General features: G+C 42.0%; 1 protein-coding gene and 1 long non-coding RNA gene across 2 annotated transcripts in view; one reads left to right on the plus strand and one right to left on the minus strand.

The window, feature by feature from the left end:
- RSPO3 (R-spondin 3) overlaps positions 1 to 14,660 on the plus strand; it is a 58,947-nt gene extending 44,287 nt beyond the window's left edge. Inside the window, exon 5 of the mRNA XM_023924056.2 lies at positions 13,613 to 14,660. Coding sequence (XP_023779824.1) covers positions 13,613 to 13,806 — 194 coding nt within the window. The 3' untranslated portion in view covers positions 13,807 to 14,660. The remainder of the gene's footprint in view (positions 1 to 13,612) is intronic.
- Positions 1,809 to 8,970, minus strand: LOC111927234 (uncharacterized). Its single transcript, XR_002863472.2, has 3 exons — positions 8,751 to 8,970; positions 8,112 to 8,262; positions 1,809 to 5,236 (listed from the first exon to the last, which is right to left on the minus strand). It is a non-coding gene; the product is annotated as an uncharacterized LOC111927234 (long non-coding RNA).
- Positions 14,661 to 16,096: the final 1,436 nt, after the last annotated feature.

The raw sequence follows: 16,096 nt of genomic DNA on the forward strand, positions 1-16,096 counted from the left end.
TACAAGAGAGAAGTTTGATAGAGCATCTATCAAATTTAGTCCAAGAATGCAAAACATTTGGGGTATGTGCACTACAGAGTAAATCAGGCTGTGGATGTTTCAAGTCTAATGGCGACACATCCAGCACTGTTTAATCAGCTAAATCCTGAGCTATGGAACACTTCCATGTATAGCAATGCTGTTATAACACTGCAGTCATGGGCAGCATGGCACTCATTCATTATTGTGTTGCAGCTGCCCTTATTTTAAAGGGCCTGATCCAAGACCCGCTGAAATCCCATTGACTTCAGAGTATTGTGGATCTAACCATAAAGCAGGGATTTTCAGCATTCCTTTGTAACAAAGTGAAAACAAAGGAGTACTTTTTTGGCCGCTGTTTCTCCTCATCTCTCTGGATATTTGCCTGTTCTTCCCCACCCAGGCAGCTCTGTTTGTTTTTCCCCACCCAGGTCTCTGCATCTCCAGTCTCGTTGTCTCTTCTCAGCTCACTCTCCCTGCCAGCTCTGACACCTGATGCAGCTTTAGGTCTGCCTCGGCTGCCACCTCCCAGCTCTCTTTCACCTTCATAGCTCTGGAAAGGGTATGAAGTTATAAAGTTAAGTACTTGCTGCCATAACCTTGTGTTATAAAGGTCCAAGGAAGCTTCAGAACATTCCCAATGAGATGATAACATCCAGTGTTATTCTCAGAGATCGTAAAGATCGGGAGAGAGGTTGTGGGAACCTCTATGGAAGATTTTTAAGGCGGTTAGACAAACAATCATCAGTGCCAGCCTAAGTGTAGTAGCTCAGATTCACAGATCAGTAAGGGACTAGATAATTCTTTGATAAGCATTTATAAAATCACTACAAAATTTCCACAAAACTTTTTCTTGCTTATTGCCTTCTGCAAAACTCCCACAAAAAGACAGCATACTGCCGATTTACAGAGCACAAATCCAAGCATCCCTGTCTGCTGACATCTGTACAAGGCCTCCTGCTGTCATTTGCCAAGCTCAGACTTTTATTTGGGCCTGAGTCAAAGAACTGAAATCAACTTTTCATTCTCTTTGTCCAGTTTAGTAATTTGCATTGCAGAGATATCTGTTCATGTTTCTCTTTGCATTCACTAGCTTTGAATAATTGTTGCAGGAAGAGTACAGGGATGTATTTTCTTGCTAATTTACCAAAGATGTAGGTAATGACTCTGCCAATGAAAATGTGTCTATTTTAAGAGCAGATGTAGATATGGTCCATGAGGGGCATATTGTTGTATGATTTGTCCTGAAAAAAAAATAAAATAAGGACAGATACAAACAAATATTATTTTTCAGTAATTTTTGGTTGAAGCAATTTTGCAATGACAAAAAAATATTGGAAGAAAAACCCCAACATTCTTCATTTAAAAATGTGGTGGTCATACAAGATTCAGAAAAAGCATTTTCTAAATTTTCTATATTTAGTTCCTTGAAATTCAAAATGGAAGCAAAAGAATTAACTAGTGTTCCATGAGTGAAACGTATACAGCTGACATTAAGGTCAGAATTTGACAATTAACTGTGGGGATTTTCTATTGTTGTTTTGTTTTATGAGCAAAATGACCCAGTAATGAAATTTCTCAATTCTAATCTAATCCTCCCCAATATCTACAGCAAACAGTAGCCCCAGTGTAAAGATTTACAGCTCCAGTTATGTCTCTGCTTTGTTCTTGAGCGTGTATTTACTTCTGCCCATTTGCTTTCTGAAATTCTCTCTCATTTGTCATCTGACAAACTCCGTTTAAAAGGAAAACAGGCTTCAGACATGAAACACAGCTACATTCCTGAAACATGAGATGAACAACCTTTAATTCATGCAACCTTTCATTTACAGTAATGTTTAATGGATGGGCTGGTTTCATTATGGACAATGCCTCTCCCTGTCATTAGCCTGCAGAAAGGTCTAAAACTCTTAAGCATTTAAAGGAGCTCCATTTCAGGCTCTGTATTCCCTCCTCCCCTCCCTCCCCCACTCCCCATCACCCCTTGTGACTGCCCTTTTTCTAAGTGCATAATCTAAACGCTGTGCTCTGCAAATTGCACTTATTGCTGTCTTCGAGCTTCGAAGAACCCTTCTGAACACTTTTTATACAAACCCTAACAAGGTCAAAGTTGGAAAAATCTCAGCTGGTGGACTTGGATCCCATGAGCTAGTGACCATTTATAATTAATATTAATGAATGGCAGATGACAGATGTTTATTGCCTAAGCAGAAATGTGCATTGCTAAATCAGAAGGATTTATTTTAAATCCAGAGGAATTGACTTTATTTCTTGTATGGATGTGGGGTGGTGGTGGGGAATGCCAGTGGGTGATCCAGCCTCTACTACCTTTAAGCATGAGCATGGAAACAATAATTCTATGAAAAAGGATCCTGAGCTCTCTATTTGAAGTATGACATTTGGTCCTTCAAAATATTAATTGAAGTAAGGAAGACTCTCTGCACACTTCAGCAGCTCTGATTTGCAGCAATAGTGGGTTTTATCCATAGAGTCTTAAGCAGCAAAATTAAGGAACTCTTATCTCTGTTTTACACTTGTGGAACCTGAAGAAGTCATATAAAGGTGGTATTATAAAGAAAAAGTCTTTATCACTGAGACAAAGGATTGCATTCCCAGACACAGTATATTTTTTGTTGCTGGATTTTTTTTTCACAGTGGTCTTAAATTAAACTAAAGCCATGATGCATAAATCTCCCAAGTTTAAATGTGACAGAATGGAAGATGTAACATGGAGATGGGAGAGTCTTGTCTCTGTGAATACCTGTGAATACTTAAGGCTGATGGAATCTCTGGTTTCTATCTGAAAGAAACTCTTTCACAGCACATAAATTAACTTCCTGGACATAGAGACATCTTGGGTAACTTTTCAAAAGGACATGAACAATTTTAACTAGCTTTTTAGAGTTTCTGGTTGAGGTTGGAGTAAGAGTCTTATTTGTTCTGAATCCCTTGGACAAAGCATCCTGCTCATTTATAGTATCTTGCTACAATATGTGTGCACCTCTGTATTACACTATCTGTAAACTGTTTCTGAGTATGCCATTCCAGACCCTTGTAAAATATTATTTGGTTTAGTGGCTACAGGGTTGGTTTCAGGTCTTATAAAAGAATGTCAAAGGAGTTGTTAACAAAAGCAGGTGATGATCAAATCTGCTGAAAAAGTGAGCAGTTTCTGCTTTTGGCTAAAACAGAAGTTCTTGGAGCAGGCAAGAAAATTATTAGTCACTTAGTTTGAAAGAGAAGCATAAACATATTTGGTGACTAGTGTAGAGTGAGCTTCTTAACCTGGAGGCAGGAGGCAGCTGGGGACAGAGGTTGCTGATCCCCACAGTCCAAATTTTTCCCAGAGAGGCCAGAGAGGATCCTGACTTGTTGCAGTACATCATTGTACTGAAAGTATCACAGGAGTGATATTTTCCTGGACTTTTGCATCAGGTTCCTTAAAACCTTTCCTGCATTCCAACAGTCCAGCTCCTGTAAGCAACCCTGCTGTATGGGCTGCACACACACCACAGGAACACCTAGGGGTGTTACCTTTTACCAGCACTGCTGTAACACTCCTAAGGCACCAGCCAAGCAGAAAAATAAAACATGTAAGTTGTGCCAAGCGGCCACTGTGCACTGCTGTCAGAATCTGTGTGAGACAGGACCCAGGGCAGATCTCCTGGTGGAGGTGGATCAGGGGTTGCAGACCTTCCTTAGCACTTGAGGGTGCTCTGCCATGAGAGGCTGTGTTCTCATCTCAGTGGGGGCTGCACCTCCTCCAGCCTTTGGACCACGCAGTCTCGCCGACATCCATCTCAAGAGCACAGCAGTCAGTTTGTGAAGTATCCTAAGTGAAGTGGGCTCCAGTGATGCACTGTCACATGGCAAAATCATTCTTCACATTCCACTTCCAGCTACTCATAAAGCTGGCTGCTCACTTCAGTTTGCAAAGCTGTATTACTACAAAAAGCTCTAAATGCACAGTTCATCCTCAGAGGGATTTCAAAAGAATAAACTTATCACATTCTTGGGGAAGAAAAAAAAATAAAAGAAGGCAAGACAGCCTGGATAAAATTCACATGGACAATTTCTATCTGTGATTCATGTTAAATTGAAGACTTACGGGCGATGTTAAAATATTTGCATTCCTTTTGTGCATATCCACTATGACCCTGCTTAGAAACATTTTTTTAATATTTTATAAGTGTTGATATTCCTAAGAAGTGGAAAATACCATATTACCAAAGTCATCATATTTCCCAGAAACTTGCTGATTTCAATGAAGTCCCAGTCAAAAGTAGGCAGGTTTTTGAAACAACCTTGCCCTTGTGTGAAGTTTCTGCCTAGTATCCTTCCAGCTTGTCCATTGGCAACCCTCCCAGCAGGCTGACAAAGACTCAGCAGCCTGAAAACCTGAGATCCCTTTGGCTACTGGGTCCAAGATTCCCAAGCTTCCTAGGGCTAAATTCTAAAACCTTTTGGCATATAAATCCTCTGAGCCTTTTTAAGAGGCAGCCCAAGAGTCTTGGTGATCCCAATGTCCTTTTCCATAAGCTTCCCTCTACCTGGCAAACTGCCAGTCATTCTCTCAACAGGTGAGAAAATCCTTCAGAAACACATGGAGATGGCCAAATTTAAATCTCATGTCACCCTTTTAGAGAGGGGACTTTTGAAGTCTCTGAGCCTTATGAAATTTAGAAGCCTGTCCTGTCATTTCAATCACTTTGAAAATGTATTTGGAAATATTGGCACTACTCAGAGAGGGGAGGATCAATGCTTTGGCCAGCTGAAATAGTACACACACACAATAGTACACACAAAACAGAAAGAGACAGTCAATTTTCAACACCTTGATTTGAAAAGTGTCCTTGAAAGCAAATTCTCCTTCAATTACACCAAACACCAACCTTGGTGACCTCCGTGTGTTTGAGCAAGTACAACACAGAGGTCAGAATTCGGTCTCTGGTGAATTTAGGTAATAACATCCTGCTTCTGTGCTGATGGTTTTGCTGAGAGGATCCATCAGGAGCTGCTGTCCTCCTGTATGTCATCTGCTGCTGACAGGCTGATCCAGCTGGCCTGGGGTGCACAGGGACTCCTGCCTACCTGTCAGCACAGGTGTCACCCCAGGCAGAAGTGCAAACAAACGATGCTCAGAGTGGAGAGGACAAGTGAACCGTGCTGAGAGGGGCCAGAGGTGCATCCTGTTGGCTCCTCATCTTCCTTTACCTTCCTGGCATATCAGAAAACATAAGAAAATGTAAGGAGGGGACTCCAGGGGGCGGGTATAGGTGCACCTATACCAGCAAATGAAATGGTGGAAGATGCCCAGGCTCTCTGGTCCTGGTGTGTAGTACCAGGGTAGGAACTGCTGGCCTGATCCAAGTGTTGGAGTTAGCACTTGTAAAATGCCTCCAGGATCTGAACTCAACCACCAGCATAGCCCAGCTCTCAGCCATGGTCGGCAATGGAAAAAGGCATTCCTCGGGATGCACCCAGACATTGGGGTCATATGAGTATCATCTGAATTACCAGGTTCCATTGAGGCAATCAGTTTAAGTAAAGCCAAGGAAAACATCTTTTCTCACTTATCCCTCCCTTCAGAGCGCACCGAGCACAAATTTGAGTAGAGAAGAAACAAGTTTCTTTGGGGGTTTTCTCCATTTTACTGTGGTACTAGAAAGAGTTGAAATGTCTGCTGAGGCACTAGCATCTGTCTCTTATCATGTATAACTTTTCTTGATTATTTCTAGAGGGGCAGACTAAACATGCAGCTCTGACATAATGCAGCATCACATTTTTATTTCTGGTTTGTTCAAAAGCCTGCATCAGCTGAAATATGTCTCTTAAAAGGACTATATTTATGACCTCAATTCAAGGTAATGGGAGGGCTTGGATTATTGGTGATGAAAAGAAAAACAAGCTATTAGAGACTTCTCCCAATATCCTGATGCTCTAACAGGAAAGGTTTTTGGTACCAATCACTATTATTCCCAATATTTGCACTGGTTCTCCTAGTCTTAAAAGAGGCCTATCAAGTGGATTTGGACACTAATGGACCTCTTTTCCTCTTTCGGGAGAGCTGTAAAATCCCAGTCCCATTCACAAGTCACCATTAAAAGCCTCAAAGGAAGAAAACACCAGTTTCCTAAATAACAGTATGGTTTATGTCCTGTCCTAAGGAATGGGGAATGATTTTCTGGTCTGCTAAATTGCCATTACTTTCCTGTCTTTGGAAGCTTTTGTTCAGGTTTTATAAGTTGCGGGTTCTTATAAGATGAAAACTGTTATGTAATTTCAAAACTGGTGTTGTTAGCACATTAGTCCTGATTAAAACAAGGCTGCTAACAAATTCTCTTAGTCCCGACAGACAAGCATTAAGGGAATAAATCCCCACAAAAGCTTGTTTGAAGAGGCAGCAATAAATGTCTCCACAAACAGCAAACAGAACTCATTACAGGAATCCTCCTTCTCTGGCTGCTTCTTTATTTAACTGGAAGATATTCTATTTTCAGGCACTGGCAATATCTGTTCTATGGCACAGGGAAGGCACATCCAACCAGTTTCTATTGCAAGATGTCATCACAAGCCAGGGACTTTCCATAAGCTTTGCTTATGAGCTCATGAGTGTAGAAGTGTCATTTCCCAACCATCCACAGAAGAAATTATATCTCCTGACTTCCCATACACCTAACAGGATACAACTTTCTCCTTATCTCCCACAGCAGTGAAAAACCCGACTTCTCCTGTCTTGGTGTAACTAATCTGGTCAGCCTCCTCCCGTTCCTCTCTGCCTGCTTTATGCAAACGGCTGTGGTGCAGGCCCGAGCTATTTCTGTATTTGGAAACAACATTTTCATTCCCGCTAATGTGCCTCTTTCACCACTGCTCTTGCAAGGACAAGCTAGCACACTCAGTATAAATAAGAACATTTTTCAAGTGAATGCAATCTAGTAGTCCAGATCCTATTTTCAGAGACAAATGAACCTTAAGGATCGTCATACAAAGATATCTAAAGTCTACATCTAGAGAAGTATTTCCACTCTTAAGAGGAGATAGGATAGGAGTTAGTCATCAAATCCCATAATATAGTTGCTTAAACATAAGTAACAATAGCTTTTAAGGTATAGCATCATCATAGAATCACATGATGGTTTGGATTAGAACGGGCCTTAAAGATCATCTGATTCCAACCCCCTGCCATGGGCAGGGGCACCTTACACTAGACCAAGATTTTGAAGGTCTATCCAACCTGGCCTTGAACATTTCCAGGAATGGGGCAGCTTCTCTGGGCAACCTGTTGTAGAATTTCTTCCTAAAATCTAATATAAACCTACTGTATTTAATTTAAAATATATCATTCTTTGTCCTGTCACTACCTGCCTTTGTCAAAAGCCCCTTCCCATTTTTCTTGTAGTCTCCCTTCAGATACTGTAAGGCCACACTTAGGTCACACCAAAGCCATCTCTTTTCCAGGCTGAACAATCAATTCTCTCAGTCTTTCCTCATAGGAGAGGGGCTCCATCCCTCTAATCATCCTGGTGTCCCTCCTATGGACTTGCTCTAAAAAGTCAGTGTCCTTCCTGTGCCTGGGACCCCAGAGATGGATGCGGTGTTCCAGGTGGGGTCATACAGGAGAGGAGGAGCAGAATCCCCTCCCTTGCCCTGCTGGCCATGTTGCTTTGGATGCAATCCAAGACACCATTGGCTTTCTGAGCTGCAGGAGCACATAGGTGGGTCATGTTCAGCCTCATCCGTCAGCACCCCCAAGTCCTTCTCGTCAGGGCTGCTCTCCATCTGTTCACCCCCAGCCTGTACTGACACTGAGCATTGTCCCGACCCAGGTGCAGCACCTTGTACTTGGTCTTGTTAAACCTCATGAGATTCCCATGGGCCCACTTTTTGAGCTTGTCCAGGTATCTTGGATTATCTAAGATCACCACAAAGAACTATGGATATGACACATGCCTTAAGATCTGTATCCATCTGGATTGGTGTGGAAACCAGGTAGGCTACCATCATGCATCTCAACAGCAGGAGAACATAGGTTTAGCCAAATTACTTGCTCCTTGAATGTCTTTGGACCTTAGCTCTATTAAAACTTTTACCTATATTTTCCTCAGCATTTGGAACATCTTCAGCAGGAAGGCAGGCCAGGAAATGCACTAAGTCACGTAGCATCTAGGTTGCTGTGAAGTTTTTGACCCTCACACTCTGGTTACTCAGAAATCTAGTGATTATAAAATAGGGCCACAATAGCTAAGGGAAAAAAAAAAATAAAAGACTGCTGTGAAAAAAGTTATGCAGTTATGCTGTTTAAACTTCAAAAAGACATACCAGATGAATCAGCCACTTGTGGCTTGGGAATGAAAGGAGAAAGTCCATTGCATCACTGGGCAGCTGGAGGTTTGGAGGATTGTTATCTTGGCAAGTAGTGCAAGTACATGCTACAGGCTATGTTCCAGAAAAAAAAATGTGTCACTTTTCTTGAAAATGAGAATGATCTGCTCATTTGCATAATATGGCATGACTGTATTGTTGACAGAGCTAGAGAAAGGGAGTTCAGAGCCTGGGGCATGCTCCTCTTCCTGGTTCCTTTGCTCAGCATGGTTTCTTTGCGTCATGCTGTTGTCCAGGCCACATCATGAGGAAAGTGTGACTGACTTTTAGTTTAAGAGGACTAAAAATGCCTCTGAGAAGGGTGTGGACAGGTGGGAGGGTGAGCAATACAGTGTGGTGGCACTTACCCTTTAGGTTTTGTCCCTGTACCCCATGGGGTACGGAGGGACAGGGGCACTGGTACTGCAGCACCAGTGCTGACAGTGCTCCAGCAGCCAGGAAAGTGCCAAAAGGTCAGACAAGGCTGTGAGGAGTGTGAAAGAACACTGTGGCACATTACAGCAGTGGCTTGTGGTCTTTTATTGCAGCTCTTCAGCTTATTACAGTGTAGTGGGGAGGGTTTGTGGTCCGTGGTGACAGTCACAATAGAAGCAGCAGGACCCTTCCAGAGGGGGGCCTGTTACATCAGTGCCTGCAATCCTGACAGGAGCAGTTCTATGACTCCTCTTGCTCCTTTTGCTCTCCCATGGTAAATGTCTTCATGGGAATGATGAAAGAAATACAATAATCAAATCTCTGATGCCAGATTCTCATCCCTCTGGGTTTTCCATGAGGCCTGCCCTGTAATACTTCCCCCCTCCCCCATCAAAGTGAAGCAGTTTGCATGACCAGATTTTATGCTTTCCTATGGTGCTTTGGGATTTTATCACCCAAGTCCCCTGTAACAATTACAGCTGAATATAATAGGTGGGACTAAGTGACAATGCTTAAACCATAAGAAATTTGTCACCTGTGGTAGTTAACCCATGTCAGCCATGATTTTCCAAGCAACTGTCTGTCATATAGTGCTTTTGAGTACCAAGGCCTCCCAAATCAGGGCCAATGCTTCCTCCCTCTAATCCATAAAATACAGCTATAGATCTAGTGGAAATACCACATCTGATGAGATAATGCAAAGGCTTCTCTGAAATACCCTGGCTTGTTTAAATAGATGTATTCAGACATGGACTGCATACAGACACAAGAATTTCTTTGACCCGGGGCTATAAAATATATTAACAAGAACTCAGCACCTTGAATCTGATTAGACATGTAATTATATTGTTATCCAAACTAATTTCATGTCTGCATTTAATTTGAACTACTGCACTTCTCAAAATTATAGCAAGTCTCTAGATTTTCATCAATATAGGACTTTGCTATTATTAGAAGCAGCAAGGCTTCTCCTGTGTACCAGAAATCTCACAGTGCCTGCAGATCAATTTTTCCAGTACAGCTTTCTGTACAAAGCTTTAGTTCCAACATAAAAGATATTTTAGCACCAATTAATTACTTTATTGCAATAGACATTGCAAGAATTATGCGTGCAACAGTTGTAATATCTAATATCAGGGATGAATTAGATTCTCATGAATACTTCTCTGATAATATATACTCTCTTCATAAGCAAAACACTCTATTGGAAAATATTTTATCTCCTGTTTAAAAATATTTATCCTGTTTTTTTGGGGTTTTTTTTAATTTTGAACAGTTGCTTTGAATCTGTAAGAAGAAATAAAGGACAGAAACGCTAGTGCATCATAGTAAGAATTCCGTGAGCCATCGAGCAAGTTCACCCGCAGGCAAAATAAAGCAAAGGCAGCCGGTACAGAGGCAGGAAGGGCACGGGCGGCAATTCGGGACACTACGGGAGGGGATGGAGAAGGGAACCCGCGGCTGCCGGGGCCGCCCCCGCCGGGCGCGGAACCGCGGCGCCCCCGCGCGGCCGGCACCGGCACTGCAGCACAGCCCCGGGAGCAGGCAGCCACGGGCACCGGGGGATGCACACACCCAGCCACGAACGCCTGAAATGTCACGGGCCTCAGCCCGGGAGGACTTACTAACGAGCACATTCCTCGTAAATGAAATTGAAATTCCAGGAGAATATATTCCTCCGGGTCATGTTATCGCGTCGTTTACTTCTTCGCTGAGTTCCAGTTTTAACAATGTACTTGCCTTGTCATCTTCTTCAAAGGCAAAGTAGGTCATAGAAATATAGAATGATTTGTTTTAGAAGGAGTCTTTAACGTCATCTACTTCCAGCATCCCTGCTGTGGGCAGGAACACCTTCCACAAGACCAGGTTGCTCCAAATCCCATCCAAACTGGCCACAAACACCTCCAGGGATGGGCCATCCGCAGCTTCTCTAGACAGCTAGTTTCAGTGTCTCGCCACCCTCACAATGAAGAATTTCCTCCGAACATCTAATCTAAATCTCTTCTCTTTTAGCTTAAAGCCTCTCCCCCTTGTCCTATCACTATCTGTCCATATAAAAGAATGGTTCTTCACGTTTTTTATAAACTCTCTTAAAATACAGAAGGATCATCTCTTATTCAGAGATGAACTTGTAAACATAATGGCCCATGTAATTTTTTCACTTTTCATTTCACAGATAGCCAAATGCCCAAATTTCCAATGAATTTCCACGCTACCCAGTTCAATGTGCTGCTATGAAGTGAGTTTCAGCAAGTAGAAGAAAGAAGAAAAAATATTCAGGAATAAACCTCAGGGAAGAAGAGAGAAGGGATATGAACAGGGAGGGAGATGTACACAGGAATGGGGCTCCAGCTATATCCCAATGCTAGCAGAGAACTGCTGGTAGAATCTTCTCTTGGATCTAAACTGAAACACAGAGTGATTAGAAATAACATTACACTTTCATATAAAAATACCCATTTTTATAAATAGTAATGAAAGGAACTAAAGAACCAGCAAAGATGACCATTCTATACTATATTGCTTTACCATAACACTATAGGTCTAGTGGGCAGATCTTTTCACAAATGGCAGCAGAATGGAGTTAAATCATACAAAATGGAATTAAATCATACAAAACTGCACAGAGGACTCCAAACTAGCTATCCTCAGAGTAGGAGAGAATTAGGACTCTGTTTTCCAGAGATCAGTTTTCTTTGTCATTTATAAAGATATCAGTGTGATTAGAACAGAACCAGTAAAGCCAGGCCTAGATAAGTTTCTAGTTAGACAAAGATATCTTATTCTTAGTATATCCATACACATATAAATACATATATCCTGGTCAATGACTGAATGGGAAACCATTACATGTCATTCCAACATACTTAAAGAACTGTGGCTGGGAAGTCACAGCTGAATGATTTTGGCTAATCACCAAGTGAGTAATGTCAAACACTGAATGTCTGGACAGTTTCCATTCAAATAACATTTCATCTTGGGCCAACAGTATTTACAAACCACTGGAATGAAATCCCATACTGTCATTTATCCATTAGTAAGAGACAGCATTACAGCTGGGTAAGATGCAGCTTTACTTCTGCATGGAGGTCTCTCAGTTTTCCCAGTGGTGGTACAGTTCTCCCAGTGGTGGTAGCTCTTTCTGAGCCTCCCGTGCCAGTTCTTCAGGTCTCTCCTGCTCATATCTATGCATCTTAGATGGCATTTACAAATTCAGAGAGGGATTCTGCAGGTATGTGGGTGTATATTCAGATAATCTCTGACTGGTTCCCTGAAATTTAAGGAGTCGTTTTACATTTAAAGTTTCAGAAACAACAAATGATAAAGGCAGATATTGGTCCCTACTTGACTTAATGTATGTCTCTAAACCTTCTCTTGCTCTCTGATCCAAGGCAGTGGTGGTAAAGAATGGAGAAGCTGTAAAATATTCCCACAGAGCTGCACAAGAAGATCCAGAATATTCTCACATCTTCATCTTGTTCCTTGCTTTCTACATTCTCTTCACCTCCTCTGAATCTCCCTTCCTTCATCTGACCTGCAACTCCTTGGATGGTTATCTGTTCTCTGAACAAATCCACTTCCCCTGCACCTATTCCCTCATTGTGACATACTCCCACAGAGCTCAGTGAGGCATCAGAAACTACTGTCTTTGGTTTTGAGTCAGGAATGGGAAAAATTGCCAAAATTTACCACCCTCAACAGCAAGAGCCACTGCCAGGTTTGCGTAACTCCTTCTACATCGGTGTAGGAAATGATCTCTGTTAAAATTTAAAAACAAAAAGTATTCTCTCTGTAACAAAGAAGGATAGATTACTTTCACTAGTATCATTACTAGGAAATTATAAAAGAGAGTTTAGCCAGATGTTTTTCAATACTTGTCCAGAAGTTTCTCCATGTAAGAAGGCATACGGGTCAGTATGACATTCTATCAGGAAAGTTTCCAGAGAGGTTGCCTTTGAAGATATCATTGGGATTCATCTAACTAGAGGTGAATTTCAGCTGCATAGCTCAGTAGTTCCACACAGACAGAAAATCTAATCTGTTTTAGGCTAGTGTGTACTTACAAGTTCAAGCCAATGTCATTCCTGCACTTTGTAAAGTTTTAGTTTGTAATGCTAAAAGAAATAGAATCATAGAATCATAGAATCACAGAATCACAGAAATGTTTTGGTTGGAAGGGATCTTTGAAGATCATCTCTGCCATGGGTAGCAAACATCTTTCACTAGATCAGGTTCCTCAGAGCCCCATCCAGCCTGACCTTGAACAATTCCATTGATGAGGTATCCACAGCTTTTGTGGGCAGACTGTTCCAGTGCCGCCCCACACTCAGCATAAAGAACTTCTTCCTCAGGTGCAAGCATAAATGCACTCTATTGTATCAACTCCACAGCCAATATACAAAGTTTTAATGTTCCTAGGGGACAGGATGCTTTATTGGAGAGGACTGTAGCAGCAACAAATTCCTCAACATCTTACCTTATTTAAAGCAATAAAGTAGTTGAATACCTAATTTTGTGACAATGGTCTAGAGTTTGGTTTGAGACACATTTTAGTCTGAAGACCATCACACACCTGTGCTGGAACAGACACTTTGCCACAGGATTCATGTTGCAATACCAAGAATCCCCTGGGATGTGGATGCAGTGATTGGACATTCCCAAATACTGATACTAGTGTTCAGCTCCTAATGGGATATGCTAATCCAGGGCTGGTTTCACAGGTTATGGCAGAGTGAGGGACTCAGAAATTGCAATAATCTGAGCAAATCTTCTAACGTGCCATCATTTTTTTCAGGGAAAAAAAATAGGGAGGAGAAAAGAAAAAAATCCAACAAAGATGAAAGCAAGGAGACAAGACAGGAAAGCAAAGGGCGAGCAGCCCGAAGACAAAACCGAGAGCAGAGGGAAAACAACAACAAAACGCAGCCGAAGAAAAGGAAAGCCCCAAACAAAGAACAGGACCTGGCATCTGTTGACACTGCACATTAATGGCCCTCCATGATTGTTTAAGTCTTATGATGCTGCTATCTCTACCAGATCGCCCTGACAGGTGTTCCAACCATTCAGGCCGCAAATGGACAATGCTACCAGTTATTATTAAACTTTAAACAACATTCCAAATACTTCCTATATTCTCCAGGCAACCATAGTTTATTAAAGAGATTGACATGAGCCAAGGAAAAAAAAAAAAATCTAAAGATGGGATACTTTAAAACTGTTATATTATATGCTTCCATGCATCTGTAAAAGGCAATTAAGAAATTTTGTATATATTAATAATAGGGTATAAAATATAGCAATATAATAATGAATGACATTCAGATGAACAATGTTCTTTTTCTTTGTAAAATATTTTTCAAGTTATTGTTTAAGTATGAGGCAAGAGATATGTCTAAATCAAAGACGAAAATTGTATCCCTTCATATATTGTACATAATTAAGAGAAGGAGGAAAACATTTCTGAAGAGCCAGTAGGAGCCCAAGGTTTTACAGCCTCTGGTGGAGCAGGATGGGATTGCCCTGTGTTTTCCCTGTCCATGCTCCAGACAAGGGTGAGAAACATCAGGAGAGAGCCAGCAGGGCTTCAGCTGCTGAGGGATAAGAAGCAGAAGCATCTGCAGCTTTGAAGACTGAATCCCTGAAGCAGAAGGAAACTGAGCTGAGCTTGAACAACACTCTTATCTGTGGACAGCACAATGTTTTCTGGTCTAAACAGTGGTACCGTGTGCTGTTTTATGCTTTTTATATCTATGTGTAACTTAAGTCTACATTTCAAATCTTCTGGTGAATGACAAATCGTATTTGTAGGAGACAACGTTGAGTTAATAAAAACCAGAAAAATAGATCATGTAAGTATGTGTTTTTAACAGTGATGCCACCACTTTTTCTGCTGGAGAAGGGAATCATTTCATAGCTTCACAGACAGAAGAGGACCCTACTTGCACCCACACTGTGCACCTAGCAAAAAAGTATCCATGAAAATAAATTTACAGACATATACAAATTACAAACTTCTGTCCAATTTTACTTAAATTCCTATTCTGGTTCTTCTCTCTGACACAGCAGAAGTGAAAATCTCCTCTGCTCAGTGGGCAAGCCAAATCCTGTGGTACCATTCTGGGTATGTTAGAGGCTAGAGCGGCCCATCAGTAAAACACAGGTTATGCTACACTGAGTTGCTGCTCAGAAATGGACTTACCCTTTACAGGAAGATGTTGGGGAACCAACATACCTCATGGTATGTGTTCTGTTGCCATGTTTTGCCCAATGACAGCTGTCATGGGGGTAGCAGCCCGCCCACTGTAAGCGTGGACTAGAACAGGTGGCAGGAGTCAGTTCCCCTGCCTGTTCACGATTTCTGTTTCTCACAGTGAGATTGGCCTTAAAAAAGACCCTTTCCAACACTGAAGCCTGTCTCTCAGGCTGAGGACATCTGAGTGACAGGCTTCAGTGACTTTCTAAGGAATTTCCTAATCATCCAGACAGCAATGTAGGATGGTCTCCCACAGTTTGCTTTGTAACAGCTTTGTCTGTAATGATACATGTAGATGCAGTAACACATGGTGTTTAAGACTTCCACAGTTTGCCTCCTACGTTCATGAGAATTAAAACTTTCTGTAACTAGTCCCTGATTGTATGCAGTTATTATATTTTTGCTGTTGGGAAGACCAAAAGGCTGAATTTTACAGAGATGAGCATCATACACATGTAACACTCCTCACACACAATGGAGTCTGAATGGGTGAGAGAGCAAAGCAGGCTGTGCTGAATGTCTGTGAGGAGCATCCAGCAGTGAGAGACTGGAGCAGGGGTGACTATTTGTGAGGTCCCAGCTCCATTGCATAACTCGTTTACACCCTCCTTCACAGTGGTATGGTCTCAGTCTCCCACTGCTGATCCAAGCAGCAGCAGCTCCACCAACATCTTCCCACCTTGTTGGCAGCAGCAGCTGAGGAGGAGCTGGTCTTAGAGCAGTGGAGGGTGCAGACCCTGTGTGCAGCACTGAGGCTCTGGGTGATGCTGATGTAGAGAGAGGAAAGGAGAAATCCTCATGCTGCCAGACTCAGAAGCTGGCACCAAAAGATGAGCTGCAAGTAGCAGTTCTGGGCTGAGAGGTGTTGGTGTTACAACAGAAAGGGGAACCCAGTGCTTCAAACCCTCTCCTACAGCTGCAGTCACTCATCTGTTTGCAGAGCCCTATGGGCAAACAGGGATGTTCAGCTGCTCAGAAAGAATTTACTGTTCAATTTACTTCCTCCTAGGATAGGTTTTTGGCCAG

Source organism: Cyanistes caeruleus, chromosome 2 (genome assembly GCF_971803275.1).
Source record: "Cyanistes caeruleus chromosome 2, bCyaCae1.hap1.1, whole genome shotgun sequence".
Lineage (NCBI taxonomy): Eukaryota > Metazoa > Chordata > Aves > Passeriformes > Paridae > Cyanistes > Cyanistes caeruleus.